The sequence below is a fragment of the Diceros bicornis genome, chromosome 12, assembly GCF_020826845.1.
Source record: "Diceros bicornis minor isolate mBicDic1 chromosome 12, mDicBic1.mat.cur, whole genome shotgun sequence".
NCBI lineage: Eukaryota > Metazoa > Chordata > Mammalia > Perissodactyla > Rhinocerotidae > Diceros > Diceros bicornis.
This window is the reverse complement of record NC_080751.1, coordinates 31,134,344-31,160,185: the sequence shown is the minus strand read 5'-3', so window position 1 is coordinate 31,160,185 and position 25,842 is coordinate 31,134,344. Positions and strand designations below refer to the sequence as shown.

Here is a 25,842-nt window from a genome sequence, read left to right as displayed (position 1 = left end):
GATAGACTGAAAAGGAAAGATAAGAATGCTAAATTAAGCAGTTTAGCTGAGGGGAAGAAGTGAGGGAGTTTCAGGTTTAGATTTTGCTCAAGAGGATATCAGAAGTATTGAAGGTTTCCTTACAAAGTGACATTATGCACAATTTGCTTTAGGTACTTTAACTCAGTGATGGAATAGGATATATTAGAAAGGATGGAGGTAAAGCATTCAGGAGGCTAATGGGGTCGTCTAGTTGAGAGGGAAGGCTCAACTAGGGTAGTGGGAACTAGAAGGAACTGACTTGAGAGATTCTATGGAAGAAGATGCTTTGTGAACAGATGCTGCCAACATTTACACCACAGCACAAATAGCAGATGACCTATACTTCCCAATTCTTTTCTCCTTTTACCTGTTGAAATATATCAGGAACCTCCAAATTCTCAGTACTAGCAGTTCACTGTTACTCTTGCTAGGACCATGTGACAGAGGCATTCAGCTAGAAATGTCTGACAGGTAAGATGGATATTTTTAATTTAAATTCAAAGTCAGAATAGATACTAATATTTGTAAGTCAACTATATAGATACAATCAATGAAACCTTGGAAATGGATTATTCATAAGGGATCAGAATATTAAGAAGATAAAGCTTTGGATAATGCGTCTGCTTAAGGGACAGGAAACTCAAATGCCAAGCTTTAGATATATACTCACTGCTTCTTAAGTAAAATACCTCTTACAGCAGAGAGTAAAGGCATACATACCCTGAAAGGATTAGAGGTGCAGTCCCAAGCAGCCAGCCACAAATGTAAAATTTCTCTGCAGTTTTGCATTTATCTTAAAAGTTCATGCAAACTCTGCCTTTTGCTCCGTGATATCCCTGTGTATTAATACAAAAATGTTCCCTGCCCCAAATTTTATATTAAAATTGATACTTCAAAAAATGTATGATGTATCCTGGTTTCATAAGTGCTTACCATCATGTACATCATGTCTGAAAGGCACAGATATATTATTTCATTTACTCCTTAGGATAACCCTGCAAGTAGGTAATATATCTCTATTTTAGAGAAAAAGAAACCAATGATCAAAGAAATGAAATAACTTGTCTACGGTCACAGAGCTAGTGACTGTAAGAACTGGAATTTGAATTAGGAGCTGTCTGATTTCAACATCTGTGCTATTTCTATTATACTATAGTGCTTGTCATTTAGGGAACAAGGGAAAGAGAAGAATTTAGGAAAGGTGAATCATGGTATAATACGAAGACTACCCACTGAGCTGCCCAGGCCAAAATCCCTGATTTTACCAGATTCCACCACTCTCAATAGAGACACAATTTACCAATAATTTAGCCTAGTCAATTCTCTCTCTCACATCTTTCTTGCGTTTGATCTCAACTGCCACTGCTTATGAATTATTTTCACTAGATTATTCTAACTGCCTTCTTAAAACTTACTCCTTGTCTTTATTTTCAGAACCTCCAATCCATACTCTAAAATGTCATTAGTGGCTTTTAAAAAAAATGCAAATCTCGTCATATTATTTCCCTGCTCAAACATTTCAGTGACTCCTTTGGCATAGAAAAGCCTTCGTGAAGTGGCTCCTGAGTGTTTAGCCACTTTGCTGCTCTTCCTTCCTCAATTTTGCTCCAGTATGAACGATTAATTTTTAGATCCTATACCATACCACAAGACACTTTCATCACACTGTCATGTTTTTTGTGTTTGCTGCTTTCTTGGCCTGGCATGCCTCCTCAGGCAAACTCCTGTTGAACCTTTAAGTCTCAGCTCAAACAATCATCTTTGCAAAGTCCACCTTACCTCTCCCAGACTAAGGTACTCCTTCCCCTATATTTGCTATATTTCTGTGGCCTCCTACACATACCTTCATTATAGCAATTATTTATATTTATCACTTTATATTACTAGTTTCTTAAGAGCAGGACCCATGTGTTTTCATAATATTTCTGGTTTTTAGCATAGTGCCTAGAACATAAGCATTCAAAAAAATATATGTTGAAATAATAATGTTGAAAATCACAAAAAATTAGCATTGAGTATTCCCTGCCATCAGGTATGGCAGTGATAAAATCATGAGTAATATTTCAGAGCACAAAATTATTTGGTACCTACATGTATTGTCTTTGTTCAACATGAAAAAGATCCTTGCTTTCCATATTCTGCTCCAATAGTGTTCTGTTCTGTAGCATTAATGTCTGAATTTGATCTAGTAGATGACGATTTTCTTCTTCCAAATTTCCTTTAAGTTGGCTTAGCAACTGTTTAAACACAAACATTTATTTTTTTAAATATCAACATTTACATTTAACATAAATAACCCAAAACATCTGATAAATATAAAGTACTTCACAAAGACTTAAGTCTACTGCTACTTGAACAAGTAGATGGTTGCACTTCGATCAGAATATGAGTGATTATTTTAGTAATAATGACAGCTAAAGCACAGGGTTATGTGCTGTTCATACATATTTTCTTAATTCTCATAAACACTGGGTTTAACATATAATAAATTATCTAGTCCCCAAAACACTGCTTTCTTCAAAACTATTTAACTTATGGTCTGAAAGCTAGATTCAAATCTCTGGCCTTCTGTTTTAAGTAGCCATGAAATTCTAGACAAGTTAGTTAATTCTCTGATTCAATGACCTCATCTATAAAATGAGGATAGTAACTCCCACCCCCCAAGATTGTTGCAAGGATTAAATAATATATGCAAATAAAGGACATGGTGTCATGCCTATGGCACACAGTAGGTACTTAATACACCTCATTCTTCCCCCAACTACTGTTTTCAAGGAACCTTAAAGTTTGTACACACTTTTTGTGGCTTGATCAAGGGAGTCAGGTAATCTTATCAAAGGTTGGTATTACTAGCTGATATTACTGGTAGTTGGGCTGCCAGTAGCATGGGGCTGCTTTTTCTGTGTAGTTAGTAGAAACTAGAAATATGCCTTAGTTAGGCCAGAGGTTCCAGCAGAAGTCAGAAAGCCCAAAGCAGTGATTCTCAAAATGTGGCATCTTGTAGAATATGTTTAAAAATATAGATTTCTGGGACCTAGCACTCCAATTCAGCAGGTCTGAAGTAGAGCCTAGAGATCTGCCTTAAAAAAACAAACAAACAAACAAAAAAGCCAACCCTGCCTCCAAAAAAGGAAAAAGAAAACAAACATTTTGAAAATTGTCAAAAGGTACAGAAAAGCAGATAGTATAATATTATGAATATCCATAAACAGCCATCTAGAGCTCACTACTGTCAATATTGTGCTATGTTTGTTTTATCTACATATTGTTAAATTGAAATGTAACAGGTGGCAGATTCACAGCAAAATTCAACGCATTTCTCCTCCTCCTTGTACCTACACCCTCTTGGAATGTGACCTCTCACTCTTCCCATTAAGAAGTAGAATCTATTTCCCCTCATCTTGAATTTGGAATGCCTTTGGCCAAGAGAAGGAGGTGGAAGTGATAGTGTGACAGTTCCAAGCCTAGGCCTTTCACACATGTGTGAAAGCAGCACCCAGATCAAGAAACAGCATATTAATTGTATTCCAGAAACACTCATTGTGCTCTCTTTCAATCACCATCCCTTCCCACAAAGATTAACTACTATTTTGACCTCTTATATTATAGATTCATTTTTCCACTCTCTCCAAATCATGTTATTTCATGACTTAGCCCTAGCCAAGGGTTTACAATTGACTCAAGTTGGGACAATCAGCTAGGGATAAGTAGGTAGCTAGGGCCCTTTCTGGTCTCTTCTGAGCAGCTGTCCAGACCACCAGTGACATGTGGGACCTTATCAAGACCTACTATGATGGGTTGTCTCATTCCTCAGATCTTTCACTTAAATTTCTGATTAGTTTGCTGGTCTGTTACTTGCCCCAGCCAATATTCCAACCTCAGCCTATCTGTGAGTTGGCCTTTGACAACTCTCCCCAGCACAGGACTTTTCTGTGCTCTGCTCAAATCAAATCAGTCCCCTCCAGTAGCAAAGGTGCTGGTTTTTATGGCTTGTTCTGCGCCCTGGCAGAACTACCAGATATTGGAACTGGGGAATGGGAATGGGAGAAGTTATAGATGCTTCAGACAACCAATGCTCCTACCCAAAGTTGAGTAATTTTTTAATAAATGTTGCTCAATTTGTTGTATGCTTTTGCTTGAGTTCCAGATTCCTAAAATGGTTGTTTTTGATGGTTTTGTCCAATTTTACTGCTTCTTGGGGAATTGATTTGTCATGTTCCTCACTCTACCATTCTGTAAATCCATTACCTCAATTAGATTTTATTTAGACTTTTACAAATCACAGGCAGAATGAATGTTCTATACTTTCTGAGCTTTGTTGGGTAATTAAATGTATATGATTTCAAATCAATTTTTCTTTCTATTGGTTTATCATTTCAGACAAAAAAGCTTTTAGTTAATACTTTTTCTGATACTGTCTATTCCTAATTACAGTTAAGAGTTTGCTTAAATTAAGTGCTGGTTTCCTAAAAGTTCCATGAAATTCAGCTATTAAGCTATATTCAAACTTTAATGATTTAGGTACCAACCATAAAATTTAAGGATTATCTAAGGCTTTCAGTGTCCTTTTTATATTTCAAAACTTTTATCACTTTATCAAACCATCATAGGGAGAGGCATGGAATTAAGAATAGAATTGTATACATAAGGCAGATATCATTTCTGTTCAAAACCCTCCAATGGTGCCCCCGTTTTACTCAGAATAAAAGTCAAAGTTTTTTTACACTGGCCTAAAAGGCTACATATCTTGCCCAGGCACATCTCTGATCTCATCTCCTACTACTCTCCCCTTTGCTCATTCCACTCTAGCCACACTGGCTTCTTGGAGTGTTTTTCAAACACACTAGGATTCCCCTGGCCTTGGGGTCATTGCACTGGCTGTTTGCCTGGAATGTTCTTTCTCTCAAAATCCACATAACACCCTAATCTCCTTCAAATCTTTGTTCAGTGATGCCTAGTTAAAATTTCAATCTACACTTCCTCATCCACCCTGGCAGTCCTTACCCCCTACCCCATTTTTACTTGCATATAACTTATCATCTTGTAGCATACCATATGTTGCAGGCTAATTTTCAAAATAGTTACTGCAGTATTTCTAGTCCATGTGCTCTTCCAGAATCTTGCCATTCTCCAACAAGATGCTGAGTCTACTTCTCTTCCCCTTGAACCTGGAAGGGACTTGGACTGCCTCAATGAATAGAATGTAGGAGAAATGATGCTGGATGATTTCTGAGGCTTGATCATAAAAGCAGAGATAGTTTCTGTCTGGTTCTCACCATGTTGTGAGAAAGCCCAAATCAGCCCATGGGGAGACCGCGTGGAGAGGAAACTGATGCCTCCAACTGATAGCCAGCATCAACCACCAAACATGCACTCAACCTTTCAATCGTCCAGCTGCAAGGGGAGCAGAGACAAACTGGCCCCACTGTACCTGTCCAAATTCCAACCCACAGCATCTATGAGCACAATAAATGGTTGTTTTATACCACTAAGTTTTGGAGTAATTTGTCATATGTAACAACACTGAAACACTATATATTTCACTTGCTTATTGTGTTTATTGTCTGTTTCCTTCCACCAGAATATAAACTCCACAAGGGGAGAGATTTTTACCTTTGTGGTGTATTCGTACATGCCAGATGGTCAGTAAACATTTTTTCATTAAACAAGGACACAATTTTACACAAGTTTTCAAAGTATCTGCACATATAAGTTTAAATTAACAGTAAAAAACGTTCAAATTAATGATAAAGGAAGTTTTTCTGAATTACATGTGAACTTAATTATCCCTGACCAATTCTCAGAAATACCCCACTAAATATATACTGCTATTGTCATTATAATATGATCATTTACTTTTTCCTCATGTCTTGATGCCTGAAGGAAGGACATAGTGATTAAACTTGTTAAAGCTCACCTCACACTGGTTATTTAGCTTGGTGGATGTGATGTCCAACTGTTGGTACTGTTCCTTTAGCTTTGAAAATTCAGCTTCTAATCTTGTTTGTTCCAGTTTGGAATTATTTAGAAGACTTTTTAAGTTTTTATGGTCAGTTTGTAAAACTTCAGCCTCTTTTAAAAGCTGATTATATGTGTGATTCAATCTATAATTAGAAAGCATAATAGAAATAGAATTAGATTCTCTTAATAGTTTTCATTGTAATTTACACAATGTGAAATGCTGTAAATCACATTCAGACATACTCAGAGAATACAAGACTCTTTTGCCAGTTACTAAACTTATGAAGAATCAGTTTCTAGTCTGTAAAAACTAGATTAAAAAAAAAGTTGAGTACATTTCCCTTGAAAAGAAATCCTTCAGCATTTAAATACATTGAAGATGTAAAGATACTCATAATTTTATCATTTAAAATTTAAAGTAGTAATAAGAAAATATTTAGATAAAAGGACAAAAGAGAAAATGACCAATCCAGTTTTTATTTCACAGGGAATTCAAAGATTCTAAAATTCAACATGAAAATTCAAGAAAGATCAGATAGAGAGAATTAATCTAGTATGAGCTATGATAGTCTATCAATCTTATTGCCAGATAACTGAGATATATAGGCTTAAATCAAAATTTTAGTTACTGAGATTTCTGCAGTTGTGGCAAATTATTCATATTTATACAGTCTCCAATTATTAATGATAAATTTTGGATTTTTTATAAAAATTAAACTATAGCCTTTTCTGTTTCTTTCCACTATTATACCTTCAGAACAAGGTCCACTGATCTCCAAGAGCAGAGATCAGCAAGGTTTTTCTGTAAAGGACCAGAGAGTAAATACCTTACATGGGCTTTTTGAGTCACATGTACTCTACAGCATGCTCTTCTCTTTTGTTTTTCCCATAACCTTTTAAAAGGTAAAAATTGTTTCTTAGTTTGGGAGCTATACCAAAATAGACTGCAAGCTGGATTTGGCCTGCTGAGGTGACTGTAGTTTACCAACCTTTATCTTATGGCATTAAGATCAGGAACCACAAAAGGGGGAGGTAGACAAAAAAACCAAGTTTTTGCTCAGGGTGGTACTTGTTCAGAACATCTAGTAACTTACTTCAACTCATTCCCAAAAGAATTTGAGTCAGCTTACAAGAATTATAAGTGATAAAATAACACATTAAAAAAATCAAACACATTAAAAAAATCAGATAACACAGTAAAAAAATAAAAACGGCAAGGCCATAAACATACAGTAAATGCTCCATAAAAAGGTTGAATCCATGAATGAATGCGTGCCATGAGAATAATAGCTGGTCAAACCTCACTGACACCTACAGACAGCTACATAGTATAACAATACATATGGATATCAAAGATTTTCCTACTGATGCTTCATGGTGGGCAAGATATGAAGAGATAAACAATGTCCTCAACATCATCTCTATGGGAAATGCTAAAATGAATTCTTTAAGAAAGTTTTTTACACTGTCCCTCAAAGCTGAGAACATTAACACCAAAACGCAATTCAGTGAACACAATTCTAAAGAGGCCAAGACAGCCTAGTACACATTAAGAAAGTTTCTTGGTATGGCATTATCTAATATTAAAACTTAGGCTATTTAGAGGAATGGATAAACCATTGTTCTTCAGACAAGTCTTCATAAATATCTTTTTTTGGTGAAAGAGCTCTTTCAAGTTTTACTTAAAGGCTTTTCTTCCTTTAGAACACAGACATGAGTATATAAAACCTAGGCAAGAACAGCTTTGGGAGACAGAAAATATTCTACTCAGGATCACTCTTCCCTTTGAAGCCTACAGAACCTTCTGGTTCAAGCTCATCACCCTCAATTTATCCTTATCATTTAGGTTGAGTTCCTTCTCTGGAGGCTCCTGAGTAATGTACACAATTAGATTCCTGGAAAGCCTACCTAAGTTCACAAAGTGTCCCAGTTTAGTTTGAATTGTAACAATGGAAAAAAGTTAGGTTCAAGATGCGACTTCCATAGTAAATGCATTCCCCATAGTAAATGCATTCCCCAACGTTACCTGTGTAATAAAAGCCACCCTGTCCTTGTATTCTATAACTTGTTACAATTTGGTCTTCTACTGCATATACTGTACAAACACATTCTTCATTCTAGCTTGGTGTTGAGCTTGTTGAAGTTCAAATCCCCCAGTACAGAATTTCCAGTCGTAACAACTACTAAATTAAAAACTACTGAGCATGAAAATGAAAACGGCTCCAGAAGCTTAGGGATTTTTTTGGTAAAGGAAAAGAAATAAAGGTTTAATTCTAAAAATGGATTGTATTAAATTCATAATGGGACAAATAACACAATAAATGACCCCCATTTGAATTTTGTGTGTTGCCTTTCAGCACTTGAGCTATGGCAGTGTAAGTTGAAGTGCAAACGTTTAGGGTGTTTCAACTTTTCAAAGGTTTCTACAAAACTTTTGAAAACGTACCCTTATGAAGCAGGCTAATTACCAGTTAGCAAGTTTTCATTTTCCCAAGGCTTCAAATTAAAAAATAATTGCCCCATGGCAATATGAGATCATTAATACCTAAGACAGTTAAAAATAAAAGTTATAAATCAATCAGCTAGGAAATTATAAGGCAGCTCACTTGTAGCAACTTCAAAAGACAAGAACTGGGATACCAGACTAGTGAAAAGAGAAAAAGACACAGAATCAGGTTTCATTACATTCTATCTCAATAAAGTACATAAATGCTACCAAAGTACAGAAATATCATTATATCATGTGACTTAAAAACTTAATTAGCTGAATAAATCAAGAGAGAAACAATGAGAGAAAACAGGAAATCTAGGTTTTTGTCTGAGCCATTCCTTAACCAGCTGCATGATTTTGTTGGGTAATTTACTTCTTGCTCTAGGGTCTTTTTTTTTAAAATTCTAAGTTATGGATGGTAGTGCAAAGTGGCAGTATACACTTTGGATGTAATGAATATTATGAAACTAAAATATAGAAATATTTATTACCTATCATTTTCACCACAAAGTTTCTTGTATTCTGCAGCTACAGTCTCATGGTTTTTGTTTTCAAGCAGCATTTTCTCTTGTTCCACTTTCAGTGTTTTTTCCAATTCTTCCAACTGTCCTTTCTGTTTTAGTAACTGATTGTAACTGGAAAAAAAGTTAAGTATTTAGTTTATAATATTTCCTTAGAAAAAATATTTTAGAAATGAAGGAAACAAGAGTAATACTTAATAAGTATCACATAAGACATGTAAATTCATGTAAATTTCCTACATAAATTACCTTAGACCTGTTTAACACATAAAATTTTTTATATTACCCAAAGATAATTGGTTTTAAATTCACAAGAAAATGTAATAAATTACCGGTCTTCAAGGTCTTTATGTTCCATCTCAAGATTTTTGTGGGCACACTTTAGTGTTCCATGTTTAGCAATGAGAGACTCATACTCTGAAGCCTGCCGTTCATGAAGAAGTTCCAGCTTTTCATGATCTTTGATCAGAGAATCATAGAGAGATTTCAGGTCTTCTCGCTCTTTGATTACTGATTCATTTTCATTTTCTAAGGAAGACTGCTGGATTAGGAGTTGTGCATTCTGGTTCATAAGTGAGGTACTCTGGGAATTAAGGGTGGAATTTTCAACCTATAAGAATGCAAACTGTTATCAGACATAAGAAAAATAGCTTATGTTGTTCTTTTTTTAAAATAAAAGATTACATTAACTTTAGGAAGTGCAAATAAATCATAGCAGATATATTCACATCATACTGAAAAAATTTGGATTTAGCATCCCAAAGAACAAGGCTACCACTTAATTTTGATTTTTGGTAGGTGTTAACAATATATATACTACGAGACATGTTTTGGGTTGAAATATTCTGAATGAAGGTGAATAGCAACAATTTGTATTCCACTCATCAAAAAGAACAGAATTTGAAATGCTAGTTTATCATTTTCTAGAAGTTGAGAATTGATAGAACTGAAAAATTACTTGTGAAAACTCAATTGGAAATTTTCTCAAGAGCCTAAATTAAATTAGTATTGCTTTACCATTTGGAAAAGAGTTACAGAAAGAAGAACTTAAAGATTCAGAGAGGGAATTTCTTTTCTTCTGCTCTTTAAGAGGTTTCAGAGAGTTGCACTTTCCCCCACCTAACTGTTCTATCTGAAAAGACACTGGCAGTGTTAAGTGCAAGATGGATCCTTTGAACTAAGGACAAGTTGGAAGAGAAAATTCTCATGCTGCGCTGTTTTCCAATAATTTTAACTGATAAGAAAGCTGTAAAAATGAAATAAGGAATGGTATGCTGCAACCATATTCTAAAGCAAGGATTTCTACCTGATTATTAAATGGGTGAAAGTCCATAAAGTAAACATAAATGAAATTATCTTTTTAAATTTATATTTGTTGAGTGAATTTACTAATTAATATTTAAAGACTGACATTTAAAAAATGTTGATCTCAAAGTTTGGCATAGCACTGAAGAGGAATATTTTAATTTATCTTCAATTAATTGTTAAATTCACTAAGAAACAATGTTACCATGTCTAGTCATCTTTATTTTAATAGCATAATTCAAGAGTTTGGTTGCATATCCCCAAAACATTACATTACAACCTGAAGTTTGGCATTCTGTGTCTGAAGAGTAGTATTCTGCTCCTGCAATGACACTGTCTGCCTCTGAAGTGCAAGAATCTGAGCCTGCAAATTATTGTTCTGTGTCTCAAGTTGCTTCAGTTGAGTTTTCAGTGCTTGCTTCTCTGCTTGCAGTGTAGCATTCTTAATAAAGAAAACATACATATTAAAAATAAAAGCAACATCAAACATATTTCTGTTTAACAGATACTACAATTTTGTTTCAGTATTTATTACCATTACAATCCAAACAAATCCCAACAATCTTTTTTGGTTTTTTTTGTGAGGAAGATCAGCCCTGAGCTAACATCCATGCTAATCCTCCTCTTTTTGCTGAGGAAGACTGGCTCTGAGCTAACATCTATTGCCAATCCTCCTCCTTTTTTTTCCCCCCCAAAGCCCCAGTAGATAGTTGTATGTCACAGTTGCACATCCTTCTAGTTGCTGTATGTGGGACGCGGCCTCAGCATGGCCGGAGAAGCGGTGCATCGGTGCACACCCAGGATCCGAACCCGGGCCACCAGTAGTGGAGCGCGCACACTTAACCGCTAAGCCACGGGGCTGGCCCCCAACAATCTTAAAAGAGAAAAAGACAAAACATTTCCCCTTTAACCCAAATTGTAAATAGATACTTAATCTAAGAAAAACAAAGCAATAATACTAAAACTTTAATATACCATTGTGTCTGTCTGCTTTATAATGTCTGAAAAATAAAATATTATATTCTAAATATATTTATTAACGTAAGAAACCAGAATGGGATTTTCAGTTGTATGGTTTTTACGCTGTTCTAAAGTGCCTAGAGGTGTGTGAGGCTGTGTCTAGCCAATGAAGTGCATCTTTTCTAATTGTCCAAAGGTAAATATATATATATAGGTGAGCGTTGGTCCCAGGGGTAGCAGCAAAGCTAAGAATTTTATAAACACAAATACTTGGAAGAGAAACAGGAACAATCTTAACCATCTGTTTAAAAAATTTAGTCCATAATAGACCTAACAGATGTTACATATTTTCTTTAGTGATTTTTTTCATAGTATAAAACACTCACTAAAACTCTATTTCATTTATAGAACTTCTGGAGCAAATTCAAATAAAACATACCACTTTCAATTTTTCCAGTACATATGGCCATATTTCAATTTTATAGTTAAATAGTTGAATTACTATGCAAATCATAGATCATTATATTTACTGTGATATATATTAAAATGTTGGTCATGGATATTATATTTTCAGGATTATTTCTAAACAACATTTCATAAAAAAATAAGTTAAGGGGCCAAAACGGTGGCATAGTGGTTAAGTTCATGCACTCTGCTCCAGCGGCCTGGGGTTCACAGGTTCGCATCCCAGGCGTGCACCAATGTGCTGCTTGTCATGCCATGCTGTGGCGGCATCCCATACAAAGTAGAGGAAGACAGGCACGGATGTTAGCCCAGGGCCCAATCTTCCTCAGCAAAAAGAGGAGGATTGGCAACGGATGTTAGCTCAGGGCTAATCTTCCCCGCCAAAAAAAATAATAATAAGTTAAGCATCAAAAAGTACAAATAAAGAACCCTCTAGAAAACTAAAATAAAACTTTAATATACAAAAAGGCCAGAATTTGCACATAACTGCAATATGCATAAAAGTTACAACTGGGGCCGGCCACGTGGCTTAGCAGTTGAGTGCACGCGCTCCGCTAATGGCGGCCCAGGTTCGGATCCCGGGCGCGCACTGACACACCACTTCTCCGGCCACGCTGAGGCCGCGTCCCATATACAGCAACTAGAAGGATGTGCAACTATGACATACAACTACCTACTGGGGCTTTGGGGAAAAAAAAGGAGGAGGATTGGCAATAGACGTTAGCTCAGAGCTGGTCTTCCTCAGCAAAAAGAGGAGGATTAGTATGGATGTTAGTTCAGGACTGATCTTCCTCACCAAAAAAAAAAAAAAAAAGTACAAATAAAGAACCCTCTAGAAAACTAAAATAAAACTTTAATATACAAAAAGGCCAGAATTTGTACATAACTTCAATATGCATAAAAGTTACAACTGAATCACAAAAAATCACTTTTGTCATATCTACACTAGGGAACAAAGATAACATTCACTTTATAGGCTTTCATGTTATATACACCACATGTCACTGTATAAAAGACAAATCATGATTTAATCCACGTACTATACCATAAAATCAAAGCTGAGGAAGCAAACTGCTTTAAGATGGGTTTTGATATTGTATTTCTCCTTTGTTCATTTGTTCAAATAAGGAGGATGACAAAAATTTACACTGGAAAAGTAACATGGAATACTGATGTATTTACATACCATCTTGACACACCAAAGTGAAGCATATTTCACTTACATATGTTAAGTACTATTATCGTTTAGCTCTTTAGACACCAAAATGTACAAACTCTAATGATGAGTCTGGGTATCCCTAGGAGTAAGAAAAATTCCTATAGTCTATAATGAATAGAAGAGATAACTGAGAGTAGAAAGGATATATCAGAGCAGAAAAAAATTTACGATGGAAAAGTATGAGGTTAGCAAATATACTGGCAAATGCACAAAAATTAGCAGTCTAATATAGGGCTAGCCATCTTTATAAATTTATCTAAAATGGCTAAAATATGACAACCAAGTAATTTTTCTTCCAACAGAAATTTATTAAGGAAGTCGATGGGAAAAGAGATTTACCTTATAGAACTGTACATGCCAGCTGAATTTTCTGAAATGTAATTATTAATCTGAGTGATAGAGGTGTGTGTGTGTATATATATCACTAAATAATTAAAAATATGTATTCATATATGGCTAATAAATGTATGACAAGATGTAAAATGGCTCACTAATAATTTAAAACATGCAAATTAAAATATTTTCTATCACTTTAACAAAAATTAAAAGGCTGGTAATACCCAATGTTAATCTGGAAAAATAGGTACTCTATTAGTGGGACTGAAAATTTATGTGATTTTGAAAAGCGAATACAATGACATCAATTAAAATTAAACACACACAGGTATAAATATATTCTTTGGTCTATCAATTCCACTGTCAGGAATTTACCACCCTATAAACATGTTACACATGGATTTTCATTGCAACTAAATCTGAAAATAACCTAGATGTCCATCAATGTGAAATTTATATAAATAAATTATGGTAACATCCACCACACTATTGAATAATATGTGGTCATTAAAGAAAATGAGATAGAGTTCTATCTGCTAAAATAGAGAGATCTCCAAGATAACATAATTGAAAAATGCAAATAAGAATACTGTATAGTGTGATCCCACAGGTGTAAATCTGTAAAAGAAATATACGTCTAGGGGCCGGCCCAGTGGTGCAAATGGTTAAGTGCATGCGCTCTGCTGCGGCGGCCCAGGGTTCGCTGGTTCAGGCGTGCACTGACGCACTGCTTGTCGAGCCATGCTGTGGCGGCGTCCCATATAAAGTAGAGGAAGATGGGCAGGGATGTTAGCTCAGGGCCAGTCTTCCTCAGAAAAAAGAGGAGGACTGGCATCAGATGTTGGCTCAGGGCTGATCTTCCTCACAAAAAAAAAACAAATAAAATAACATACAACTATTTTATTTGTTAGCACGTAAGTTCCTTCAGCTTACTCATCTTTGAAGGATAAATGTTTGTTGAATTTGTTTGATTATTGTTTATTGTCAAATATTTATTGAACTTATTCAGTGAATATTCATTAAGTGTCTGCTATCTACCAGGCATTATTCTACATACTGAAGGTACGGTGGTGAAAAAGAAAGCTACCTGCTTTCAAGGAGCTTTTTTTCAGTAGAAAAACAACAAATAAATGAATAAAAGATATAATTTCACTAGTGAAAGTGCTATGAAGAAAATAAATAAGACAGTGGTGTGCTAACGAACAGTGTTGGCTGGGGACAGCTACTTCACTGGGGGAAGGGTGCAGGGAAGACCTCTTGCAGGAGATACGTGATATGAGCCTGAATGTGGAGGGAAACCAGCCATGTGTTCCAGGTAGGGGAAGCAAACAGAAAGGCCCTGAGCTAGGAACAAGCAGAAAATGTCAATATGACTAGAATTAATTTACTTATTATGTGCCATGCATTGTTTTGTGTCTGCCAGATATTAACAGATAATAATATTACCCCTAGATTAATAAACAGGGTAGGTGGAAGAGTAGAATAGTATAAGGTCAGAGACATAAGCAGGGCAATGTCAGGAAGGATCTTATAGGACACAGTAAAGAATCTGGATTTTATTCTGATTGAAATGGGAAGCCATTGAAGATTTTAAGTAGGAAAGTGACACGACCCAGATTATGTTTTAAAAAATAACTCTGGCTACTGCACTGAGAATGGGTTAAACTGGATTAGGAATGGAAGACAGGAAGCCAGTTAGGAGGATATTCTAATTGTCCAGATGAGAGATGATGGTACCTTAGACTAGAGTGGTAATAGCAGAGATGGAGAGAAGTAGATGTGTTTGGATTATATTTTCAAGATAGAGTTGATAAAGCTGATGGACTTACATGAGGGTGATAGAGAAAAGTATATTAAATTATTAGTTCTTTAGTCTTTATATTATAAAATAAATCAGCCAAAGTATAAAATGAACAAAGCTACAAAACCAGAGTAGATAAATTTTCTGAGTTACATATCTAATAATCCTTTATTTTTTAAAAAATTTATTCCTACTAAAAATTTAAAAATACTTACATTTCTTTCTACTTCAATTAATCTATCTTTAACTTTCAGAAGCTCTCTAGTCGTTTCTTGACTTTCTCGCTCCCATTTGCTATCTTCACCAGAAGTCGGAGGAGAGCTCTGTACCATCCTTTCCTCATCTTGTCTCTGTTTGAGAGCTTCATAATTCTTTTTCACCTAAAATTTTATTTAAAATATTTTAATTGGGAGGAAAAAATCACCAAAGTTATACTTTTCACAACTAATTTGACTCTGCACTGGTCTGGTGAATGCGAAAGACGCTTTACTTAAAAAACGTGATAAGGGGCCGGCCCGGTGGCGCAAGCGGTTAGGTGCGCGCGCTCCGCTGCGGCGGCCCGGGGTTCGCTGGTTCGGATCCCGGGCGCGCACCGACGCACTGCTTGGCAAGCCATGCTGTGGCGGCGTCCCATATAAAGTGGAGGAAGATGGGCACAGATGTTAGCCCAGGGCCGTCTTCCTCAGCAAAAAAAGAGGAGGATTGGCGGATGTTAGCACAGGGCTGATCTCCTCACAAAAAAAAAAACCAAAAAAAAAAACAAAAAAAAAATGTGATAAATAACATGTATGATTATCTTTATTATCATGATCACAATTTATGCTTTGAAAAATGCAAATCTTTTCCTCCTAGAAATATTAAATATACTCTGCTTATGTGCCACGATTCTACAATATATTCTGTAATTTCAGGTTGTTTACGATAAAAATGAAAAAAAAAAAGAATAGATTAACTGGACATAGACATGTTGCTAATACTAACAATTGTTTTTAGAGCCATCTATAGCTGATCTAGAGATTTCAGAGATTCCCACGTAAAAAACAAATAAAGACTTGAAACATGTAATAATTCATCTTAAAAAAATACTTTAAAGTTGAGGAAGTATCTATATATGTCTGCCCTTTTAAGAAGGATATGTCACCCAGAATGAGCTATGTTAATAAATAAATTAATGACTTCTTTATTCAGATCTTGATCCATATATAATTACTGCAAATTACTTTATAAAAAGGGAGCAATCCAAGGATATATCTTATCCAGCGTTTTCTGGTGTAATTACAACCAGATCCTACTTTAAGAGAGCCAACTCAAAACTAACAACTTGGTCATCTTATATTACCAAAACTGCCGATTACCTAATAGCTCTCTTCAATTTAAAGTGATTACTATTATACTTATCCTGAATCACTAGTTTATCCTAGGAGACATTTATCATAAATTTCTAAATTAACCCCAAACTTTCTATTAAGGCAAGGATATAAATGTTTAAAATAATTCAACATCTAATGCAAACCTTATTAAGAAAGCTTATAACTCAACAATAAATTTTGTTACTATTGACTTACAAAATAATGACATGAGACCAAAGAAAAAAGATGCCAAGATAGAATGTAATTTAAAGCTTGGCAAGTGATCTAACAGGTGTTCTGGGATCCTGATTTTCCAGTTTTTTTGTATCTTTGTTTTTTTTACTTTTAGTTCCCTAATAACATAGGTGGGTGACATCATTTCTAGTCTCCTATTTTACATTAATTTCCCACAGGGTCTTATCCCTAGACTTAGAAAGTTTATAAGACATACGCCATTACTAAGAAGGAGAGCTGAGAGTAAAACTCAAAGCCTTTCACTTTTAGCCCAGTGTCCTTACAACTAAGTTTCAAAAATGGTTCCTTTACCTTATGTATCATTAATCAAAATCTCTAATTTATGTTCACACAGAAAATGACATATTTTCCATCAAGTTTTCTTAGAGGCAACATGTAGGTGGGTCTTGCCTTTTTATCTAATTTATTCATCTCTGCTTTTAACTGGGGTGTTTACACTTTTATATTTAATGTGATTACTGATATGGTTTGGTTTAAAGCTGCCATCTTGCTATTTGCTTTCTATTTGTCCAATCTGTACTTTGTTCCTTTTTTATTTTTCTGCCTTCTTTTGGATTTTTTATGATACTATTTTATGTTCTTTGCTGGCATATTAGTTATACCTCTTTGTCATGCTACGTTAATAGTTACTTTAGGCCTCATACTATTCATATTTAATTTTCATAGTCTATCTTCAACTGATATACCTCTTCACGTATAGTACTAAAAATTAGGACAGTATAAGTCTAGTTGAATACATGTTTACAACAGGAAGCTTTTTATTTATTTACTTATTTTTAAAAATTTATGCCAAAATGGCTGGAAGAGGAAGACAATGGAATTTTAAATCTCGACCTTTTAGACTTGAAATACACATATACCAACCTATACCCTAACCCACTTATTTCCTAGCTTAGTAGCTTCATGAAGTTGACTTTATTTGCAATCTAGTGATACTGCTTAATAGGGTAAAAAATTCAGGAAATAAAGCAGATTAATGAAGCCTGGCACCAAGTTTTACTTTATTTTTTAGATAACCCTTTATATGTTAACTGAGCAAAGTTCTAGAATTTCCTCAGTAACAATATATGTTCCAGGGTAATATCTAAGACAAATACCAGCAATGATGGTAAGGGCAAATAGGGAACAAAATCTTTTTCCCTTTCTGCATGAGAAATTCATCTTTGGGTAACCGTTTCTCAGGAAACCTACTAAAATTGGAATGTTCTATGTTACCAGGCAAGATTGCTTATGGGAAAAATGACCCCCGACTGGTAAACTGTATTCGGACTGGGAGAATCATAAATACCTAATAGGAAGCCATATCTTTGAACTTACTCTGAGTATAGTAACTCTTAAAACTGGTATATCCATTGTGGAGATCTTAAATCTATGCCTTTGGAGTTGTTGCAAGAGATGATGACTGTTGCGCATGAAATCTCAAAAGTCAGGGCAGCTCCTGCACACACCCAATGTGAATCTCATCTTCTTGCACCTGAACTGTCATCTGGTGGGAAGATGACTCTTAGATGACTACGTGAAGATGGACAACTGACAGTGCCTGCTATCTACTTGTATTTCCTATAAGTGTTCTGAATCAAAAGGTTCTAAATGTAGCCTATAGTAATCTTCTCAGTCTGAATGTTTAGTTGACTGTAAAACCATTCTTGGTAGCACTGTGGAGACGAAAAAGGGAGAATAAGCCATAACATGATTCTACCAATCTACCATATACTAACCCTATGGAATGGGCAAGCCCCTTTAATTTTAATTTATTCAAGTAAGGAAAACACACAGTTGTCCCTGCCTTGCTTACTTCACTGGATAATTCCAAATATGACAAGAAAACAGGTCTAGAAAAGACTTCAAATTTATGAGATCAGGTGCTTTCTTATACCACACATACCATTTCCCTCTACATGGCATCCTCATAACCATATCTTTACCTATCAAACTTTTACCTGGATTCTCAATAGGAAAAGAGTGTCAGAGTCAAGTGTCAGTATTGCGACGAGAGCTTTTCCCAATGAAATAAGCCTGCCTTTTCCCCATCTCACACCCACCATTTTGATACGTCCCTAACTGCCTGGGGGACATACACACATGAAACAGGACTGAATAAATTATATTGTATAGACAAAATACAATTTTTCATAACTATATGACAAAGATCTGTTTAAGAATACTCTCAGATTTAAGAAAAAGGAAGAAATAGACAAAATATTAATAAAATGATGTTACATTTTTATTTTCTGCTTTACATTTTTCTGTCCAAATATTTGACAATTAAAATTCATTCCAAGGAAATCACTTACTGTTTTAAGTTCTTGGCGCAACTGCTGGTTAAAATTTGTAGATTCTTCTAATCGAGCTTCTAAAGCAGCAATTTTTTCTTCTTTTATTTCAAGGGACTTCTTTAGAGTGGACTCTAATTTTGATTCCAAAAGTTTATACCTACTATCCAAGTATAAAAATAATACAGTTCATCATTGGAGGTCATAAAATTATTTTTAAAGATAATATATGAACACAGATAATGATGCCAATAAATAGGTCTTCTAAAATAGTCTTTGTTGGGCCGGCCCCGTGGCTTAGCGGTTAAGTGCGCGTGCTCCGCTGCTGGCGGCCCGGGTTCGGATCCCGGGCGCGCACCGACACACCACTTCTCCAGCCATGCTGAGGCCGCGTCCCACATACAGCAACTAGAAGGATGTGCAACTATGACATACAACTATCTACTGGGGCTTTGGGGGGAAAAAAAAAAAATCTCTGTTTTAAAGAGGCAAATTAAATTATCCTTTTACTGCCCTACTCCCCCTTTTAAAATATCCCTGGCCATAAAGAAACAAAAATCACTCAGTAACCAGAGCTCCAGAGTACAGCCTAGGTTGTCAAAAGCAAAAATTAATGCTCAAAAAAGGAATCCAGAAGATCTAAGTCTCAAAATATTCCTTTTAGGTGTTTATAAAAATAGAATCTATAGACAGAAGCAGCAGATGGATTTATTATATTATCAAGCATTTGTCTACAATATTAATGTGTAAAGTATTTATACAAGGACATATGAATAGTTACTTAAAACTCACTAAGACTTTGTCTTCAGAGTATAAAGTACTTGCAGAATATTTTAAAAAGGGAATGATATACTAAAGACAGAACACTGGTGACAGAGGGGGAAGAGGCAGATAGATGTGAATGTCAATATTTTAGTTGTCTTTTTAATTGGGGGTTATGTATTATCATGTATATTATTCTTAAGATTTTTTTTTTCCAAAAAGGATGGTGCATGAAAACACTTTGAGAGTGAATCATAAACTAGAGATTATGATTAATCTATTTTTTACACCTGAGAACCCTGACTAAACCAAATAAAAACCTAAAGTTATATATATGAGAAATTTTATCACATTCTGCCTTTTACTGTAATTAATTTGTATGTATATATTTTCTTCTCAACCAGATTTTAAGTTAATTGAGAATAGAGAACAAAGGGGCCAGCCCAGTGGCGTAGTGGTTAAGTTCATGCGTTCCGCTTTGGCAGCCCAAGGTTCACTGGTTCGGATCCTGGGCGCGCACCTACTCACCGCTCAACAAGCCATGCTGAGGCGGCATCTCATATAGAAGAGCTACAACTCTACAACTATGATACACTACTATGTACTGGGGCTTTGGGGAGAAAGAAGAAAAAACAGGAAGATTGGCAACAGATGTTAGTGCAGGGCCAATCTTCCTCAAAAAAATTAAAAAAAAAAAAAGAATAGAGAACAAATCTCACTCATTTTGGTTTCAGCTCGAGTCAACATCTTTAAAGCATTTAATGAGTCTGACTTTGGATATGTTGAATTTGTGATGGTGAGTTGCTTCTGGACTGCCCAGATAGAGATATCCAGTAAGCAGAGAATAATATGGATATGAGGTGAGAGGATGGATGGGAATGCTCAGCATGTAGAATGAATGAATAAGAGGTCTGAGAACATAACCCTAGGAAACTATATTGAAAGAGAAGACAGGAAAAGAACTGTTAAAAGAAAAAGACAAGAGTGATCACATAGTACTCTGTTTACAATTCTACCACTAAATTTACTTGGTTGCAATTTAATTGATCTTTTTATACATTCAATTCCACAAGTAGACTATATATTCCTTGATGGCGAGAATAAATATCTTAGTAATTGTATCTTCAAAGGAGGTAAGAGGGAATGACATCAATTGGAAAGATGAAAAGGTTAGACTAACAAAGGAATTAGGAACACCATTTGAGATTAGAGGTAAAGACAGATGCAAATATATATAAATTCCAAGATGGAGGGGATGGAATGTTAAAGGAATTTATGTCTGTGAGCTTTTATTTTCTTTGTGACATTGAGGCTAACTTACTGGCTGAGAAAGAAGCTGGTTTAGTGGCTTAAGACACTTCTTTTCCTGATCCCCCAGATTTGATCATAGTTATTACCTGCTCTCAATTCTACTTCCTAAAAGTTTTAGTTCAATATATATCCTTATCTCCATATCTAATGCTTTCATTATATAAATAAATATGTGTGGATTAATAAATGCATCACATCTTGCCTAGACTATTACAATGGCTTCCTAACTGGTCTCCATGCCTCCAAATTTGCCTCTTTTCTAACCCATCTTTCATGTCACTCTAAGAATTGCTCACCACACGTTTGTGCTTTATTTGCATGGAATGCCCAATGCCCTTCCCCAGCATTTCCACCTTGCAAATTTCTGTCATTCTTCAAGGTTCAGCTGAAGCATTATCATTTCTTTGATGCTTGATGATTAGCAGATAATAAGAACTCAGCAGAAAATAAGAGCTCAGTTAACAAGACTAATTGTATGAATTAAGGTTTGGGAAGAGGTGCCAAACAGTATGAAGGGCCATCTAGAGCTGGGTTCATAAATTTGTAACAGGGTCAGTTAGGGCAGCTACATGGTCTACTCCACTTTTTTTTTTCTTTGCACTCTACTCTTTAAATGTCTTACACATGGCAGGTAATAAATCTGTTTGAATAAAGAAATGATGCATATTCAGTATCTATATTAAAAGATAATCAACTAAATTGGCCCTTAACCATGGGTTTAACTCAAATAAAAAATATTTTCTCATGAAATATCTGTATAATTAATTCAATTATGGTTGCTTGAATTGATTGCTAGAATAAATGCCTCAAATTACCTCTCTTTGTTATTACAGAACTAACCTTTAGAAGTATCAATCTATTCTATTAACTTTGAATATTCTCAAAATTACATAAACCCCATATAATCAGCATTAATTTCTTCTATATACATTTAACATAGAATATAAATGCTTATTAGAACAGTAATAATGGGTAATGATAAAATACAAATTAAATAATTACAAAAATTCCAATGAATTAAAATTTAGTCTACATAAAACAACATTTGTAACAATACACACTTCTATTCTAGCTAGAATCATGTGGCAAACGAGATGCTAAATAGTAGGCTACTTGAAAATTCGAATAACTGTTCGAGATAGACTACAATTACCATGGGAGAATATAAATTTTCTTTAAACCTCTATTGATCATTCTCAAAATTAAAGAGTATATAAGTTAATTTTTTACTCTGTTTGTCAAGGCTTAGTTTTCCACGTTATTTTTATACCTAATTCCTTCTCCGTATATTTTCCTTTGTTTCATACTTTTCCTCCATTCTCTTTAAGTCCACCTTTTGGCACACAAAATCAAAGAAAGAACTGAGGCATTTAAGCACATGATTCAAATAAAAAATAACTTGCTTAAATTGACTGTGCATTTCACAAGAGAAGGGTTTGTTTGTTGTTAACGTCTCATTCTACTTTTACAGGCAATTATAGCCTCTGATCTTCTGCTACCTGGGCAGCATCCTGTTTTCCTATAATGTAACTGTATTTATATAGTAACATTTTAGCATTTTTTTTTCTTATATCAATATTAGGTTGTCTTTATCTGATTTTTTACTTTTTTTCCTTACAGAACTTTCTCTAAGAGAAGAAAGGAACCAGAAATGGGGTGAAATAAATAAATGTATTCTGTAACTAGTACAGGAAAGAATCAATATTTGAGCAAACAAATATAATTTCAACTGTCACCAAACAGACTTAAAACTCACCTGTCATCAGTACTTTGCTCATCACGTAAGAGTCGCTCTTTATTTAACCCTATCTTCTCAAGCTCATGAGTTAATTTTTCAAGATCATTATTCATTTGTTGGGTCTTCAATTTTTCACTGACCAAATCCTTATTTTAAAAGGAATGCAAAACTCACGTAAGTATAAATAACATAGACATCTAAGAAATTCAGCCAAAATTCTAATTACCACCATCCAGATATATACATAATTCAAACCCAGAAAGACAAAAATGTTGAACTTTTCCTTCATCATTAAAAAGTGGTTAACAAAATTATCATCTAGTTCAAACAAAGCTGTTTTCCTTCTTTCTTTTGCCAATACTTTTTTTCAACTTTTTACTGTTAAAAACTAAAAGGATAAACTCTTTACTTGTGAATACAAACCTTAGGTTTGAGAACTGTGGGGAAAAAAAACACATATCCATTAACTTTTTAACAATGAGCTAGAACTTTGGTGCACATTTCTTCCTGTGAATATATGTTGGATACAACACCCTTCTCTCACCACAAGCACCACTCTCCCAGTGGAAGAGGCTTAAGATATCGATCTGAAGAACTAGCAGGAAGGGCTGGCCCTGTGGCATAGTGGTTGAGTTTGGCATGCTGCGCTTCGGTGGCCCAGGTTCGCGGGTTCAGATCCCAGGCAGGAACCTATACCACTCGTCAGCCACGCTGTGGTGGCGACCCACATACAAAATAGAGGAAGACTGGCATGGATGTTAGCTCAGGGCTAATCTTCCTCAAGCAAAAAAAAGAGGAAGATTGGTAACAGACGTTAGCTCAGTGTGAATCTTCCTCACCAAAAAAAAAAAAAAAAAAAGAACTGGGGGAATTCTTAGAAGATCAGGCACAAGGAAGCTGTTGTTTATGTTTGTGAGACTGTAGAACAGAAAGAAAAAAAATGAAAGGCTAAGAAAGTTCCCTCTCAATGCCTCTTTAGCAGAAATGCAGACTTCCCAATGTGACTTTCTGCCAGAATCTAACTAAGATACTTTCTAACTGAACTTAAAGGGTTATCATATATAGTATAGCACAGGACACCAAAAAAAGAGCCAAGCATGTGATCTTCTGATTTGCACCAACTATATTTCACAGGACCTATTGCCAATCCACTCCTATAAATTTCAGAATTCTTCTCAACACATAGATCCAAGCAAATACCAATTGTTCATTGTTGACCTTTAAGTTCAACCTGATTTGCTTGCTCTGGCTTAGAGGTCAAAATTTATGGGGCTTTGGAATCTGAAAGATTTGAATTTGAATCCAGCAATCCAACTCCGCCATTTATTAGCCGTGTGATCCTAAGTAAGTTACTTAATATCTCCAAACCTCAGTTCTCTAATCTAATGGAGATAATATCTATAGAGGATTGGTCATAAAAATTATACAAATATACATAAATACAACTTATGAAGTCCTTAGCCCAGTACTTGGCACATAGTTAGCATTCAATAAATACAAGCTATCATGCTTCCTGTTATACTTAGCATTCAGTAAGAGTCTTGATCAAATATTTTAATATTATTTTGAAATAAAAGTATAAAATTATAATGTAACAAGTCAGATACCACATGGAAACCTTATTACTACAATTTCTTAAAAAATACAATTTATATGTACTTCTTAGTTTAACAAAAAGCAGGAAGCTTGGAAACTGTTTCTAGTTCTAATTTCAAGTTTCTACTTTGAACCATAAACAGATGATGCAAATTACTGACGAGTTCCAATAAAACTTAAAAGAAGCCTTGAGTTACAAATATAAAAAATGTTTGCCTTAAATTTAGGTAAGTATATTTACCTCACGTAGTGTAACCAAAGTTTTTATATCAATAGTTGCTCTTTTCACAAGCTCCTTATTTTCTTTCTCTAATTCTTTCAGACGAATGCAGGATTCTTTATAAATACCAATCTCTTTGAATAGGGTTTTGTTTTCTTTTTCCAAATTTCCAATTTTCACATTATTTTCTTCTAACGTGGTATCTTTTATCTCTGCTTGTTGTCGGAGTCTCTTATTTTCCTTCTCCAGTTGTTTTTTATCCTTTTCTAGTTGAGAAGTCTCTTGCTCTAATGATTTATTTTCTTTTTCTAGCTGTTCTAGTCTTTTGCTAGATATTTTTAACTCTTCTAGGTTTTTTTGCAATGTTTGATTTTCCATCTCTAAGTCTTGTAGTTCACTCTCTAATTGTTGAATTTTTTTATTGCTGTTTTCTAGAGCTTTTTGTAGCCTTTGATTTTCTGTATCTAAACCCTGGTAGCTAACTTCTAAGCGTTCTGTTTTCTTGAAAGATGCTTTCATGAGCTCTAAACCCTTCTTAAGTTGCTCTTTTTCACTTTCCAGTTCTTTATTTTCTAGTTGTAGCTGAGCCATTTTCATGCTTGCACACTTCAAAGATTCCACATTCCTTCGCAGTTCTAAGTTTTCCTCATCGAGTTGGGAGTTCTCTTTTTCTAGGGATTCTAACTGAAAAGTAAGATTTTTAAAGCTATCCAATGTTTTTTTTAATTTCCTATTTTCTCTTTCTAGCTCTGAATTTTCTTGTTCTAAGGCCTCAATTTTTTCACAAGTAATTTTTAAATTGGTTATCTTTTTCTGTAACAATTCATTTTCTTTTTCAAGATGGTGCAATTCGTTTTCAAGTTCCTCTGCTCGTTCTCCTTTCTCTTTATAATGTTCCAATTCTTTTCTAATTTGTCTTTTTTCAAATTCAGTCTTGCTTAGCTTGCTACTTGTTTCTTTGATAGATTCATGGAGAATTTTATTTTCTTTTTCAATGTCTTTCACCCTTGCTTCAGCACTTATCTGGGAGCGCTGCCTTAAGGAAGACACAGTTTGATTCAGATGTTCATTTTCTTGTTCCAATATTTTAATCTAATTTTTAAAAAGAAAGGAGAAAATTAAAAACTTAATTGAGCAAAAACTCAATATTTTAAATTACATAGTTTTTCCCTTTCAAAACCTAACAGAGAAATCAGAACAGAAAACTGTGCTAGCCTGCAAATAATTTTGACAAATGTTTACTGCGAGGCCACTGTGT

General features: G+C 34.9%; 1 protein-coding gene across 10 annotated transcripts in view; it reads right to left on the bottom strand.

Annotated features, from left to right (window-relative positions):
• Positions 1-25,842, bottom strand: part of CCDC88A (coiled-coil domain containing 88A) — a 113,026-nt gene that overhangs the window by 15,150 nt on the left and 72,034 nt on the right. For 7 of the 10 annotated variants that reach the window (XM_058551214.1, XM_058551215.1, XM_058551218.1 and 4 more), the window contains exons 15-23: positions 24,606-25,676; positions 22,787-22,914; positions 18,979-19,120; positions 15,296-15,460; positions 10,580-10,741; positions 9,327-9,604; positions 8,965-9,108; positions 5,939-6,125; positions 2,113-2,258 (exon numbers count right to left, since the gene is read on the bottom strand). In XM_058551214.1, coding sequence (XP_058407197.1) covers positions 2,113-2,258; positions 5,939-6,125; positions 8,965-9,108; positions 9,327-9,604; positions 10,580-10,741; positions 15,296-15,460; positions 18,979-19,120; positions 22,787-22,914; positions 24,606-25,676 — 2,423 coding nt within the window. The remainder of the gene's footprint in view (positions 1-2,112; positions 2,259-5,938; positions 6,126-8,964; positions 9,109-9,326; positions 9,605-10,579; positions 10,742-15,295; positions 15,461-18,978; positions 19,121-22,786; positions 22,915-24,605; positions 25,677-25,842) is intronic. The other 3 variants (XM_058551217.1, XM_058551209.1, XM_058551212.1) reach the window with 1 other exon arrangement.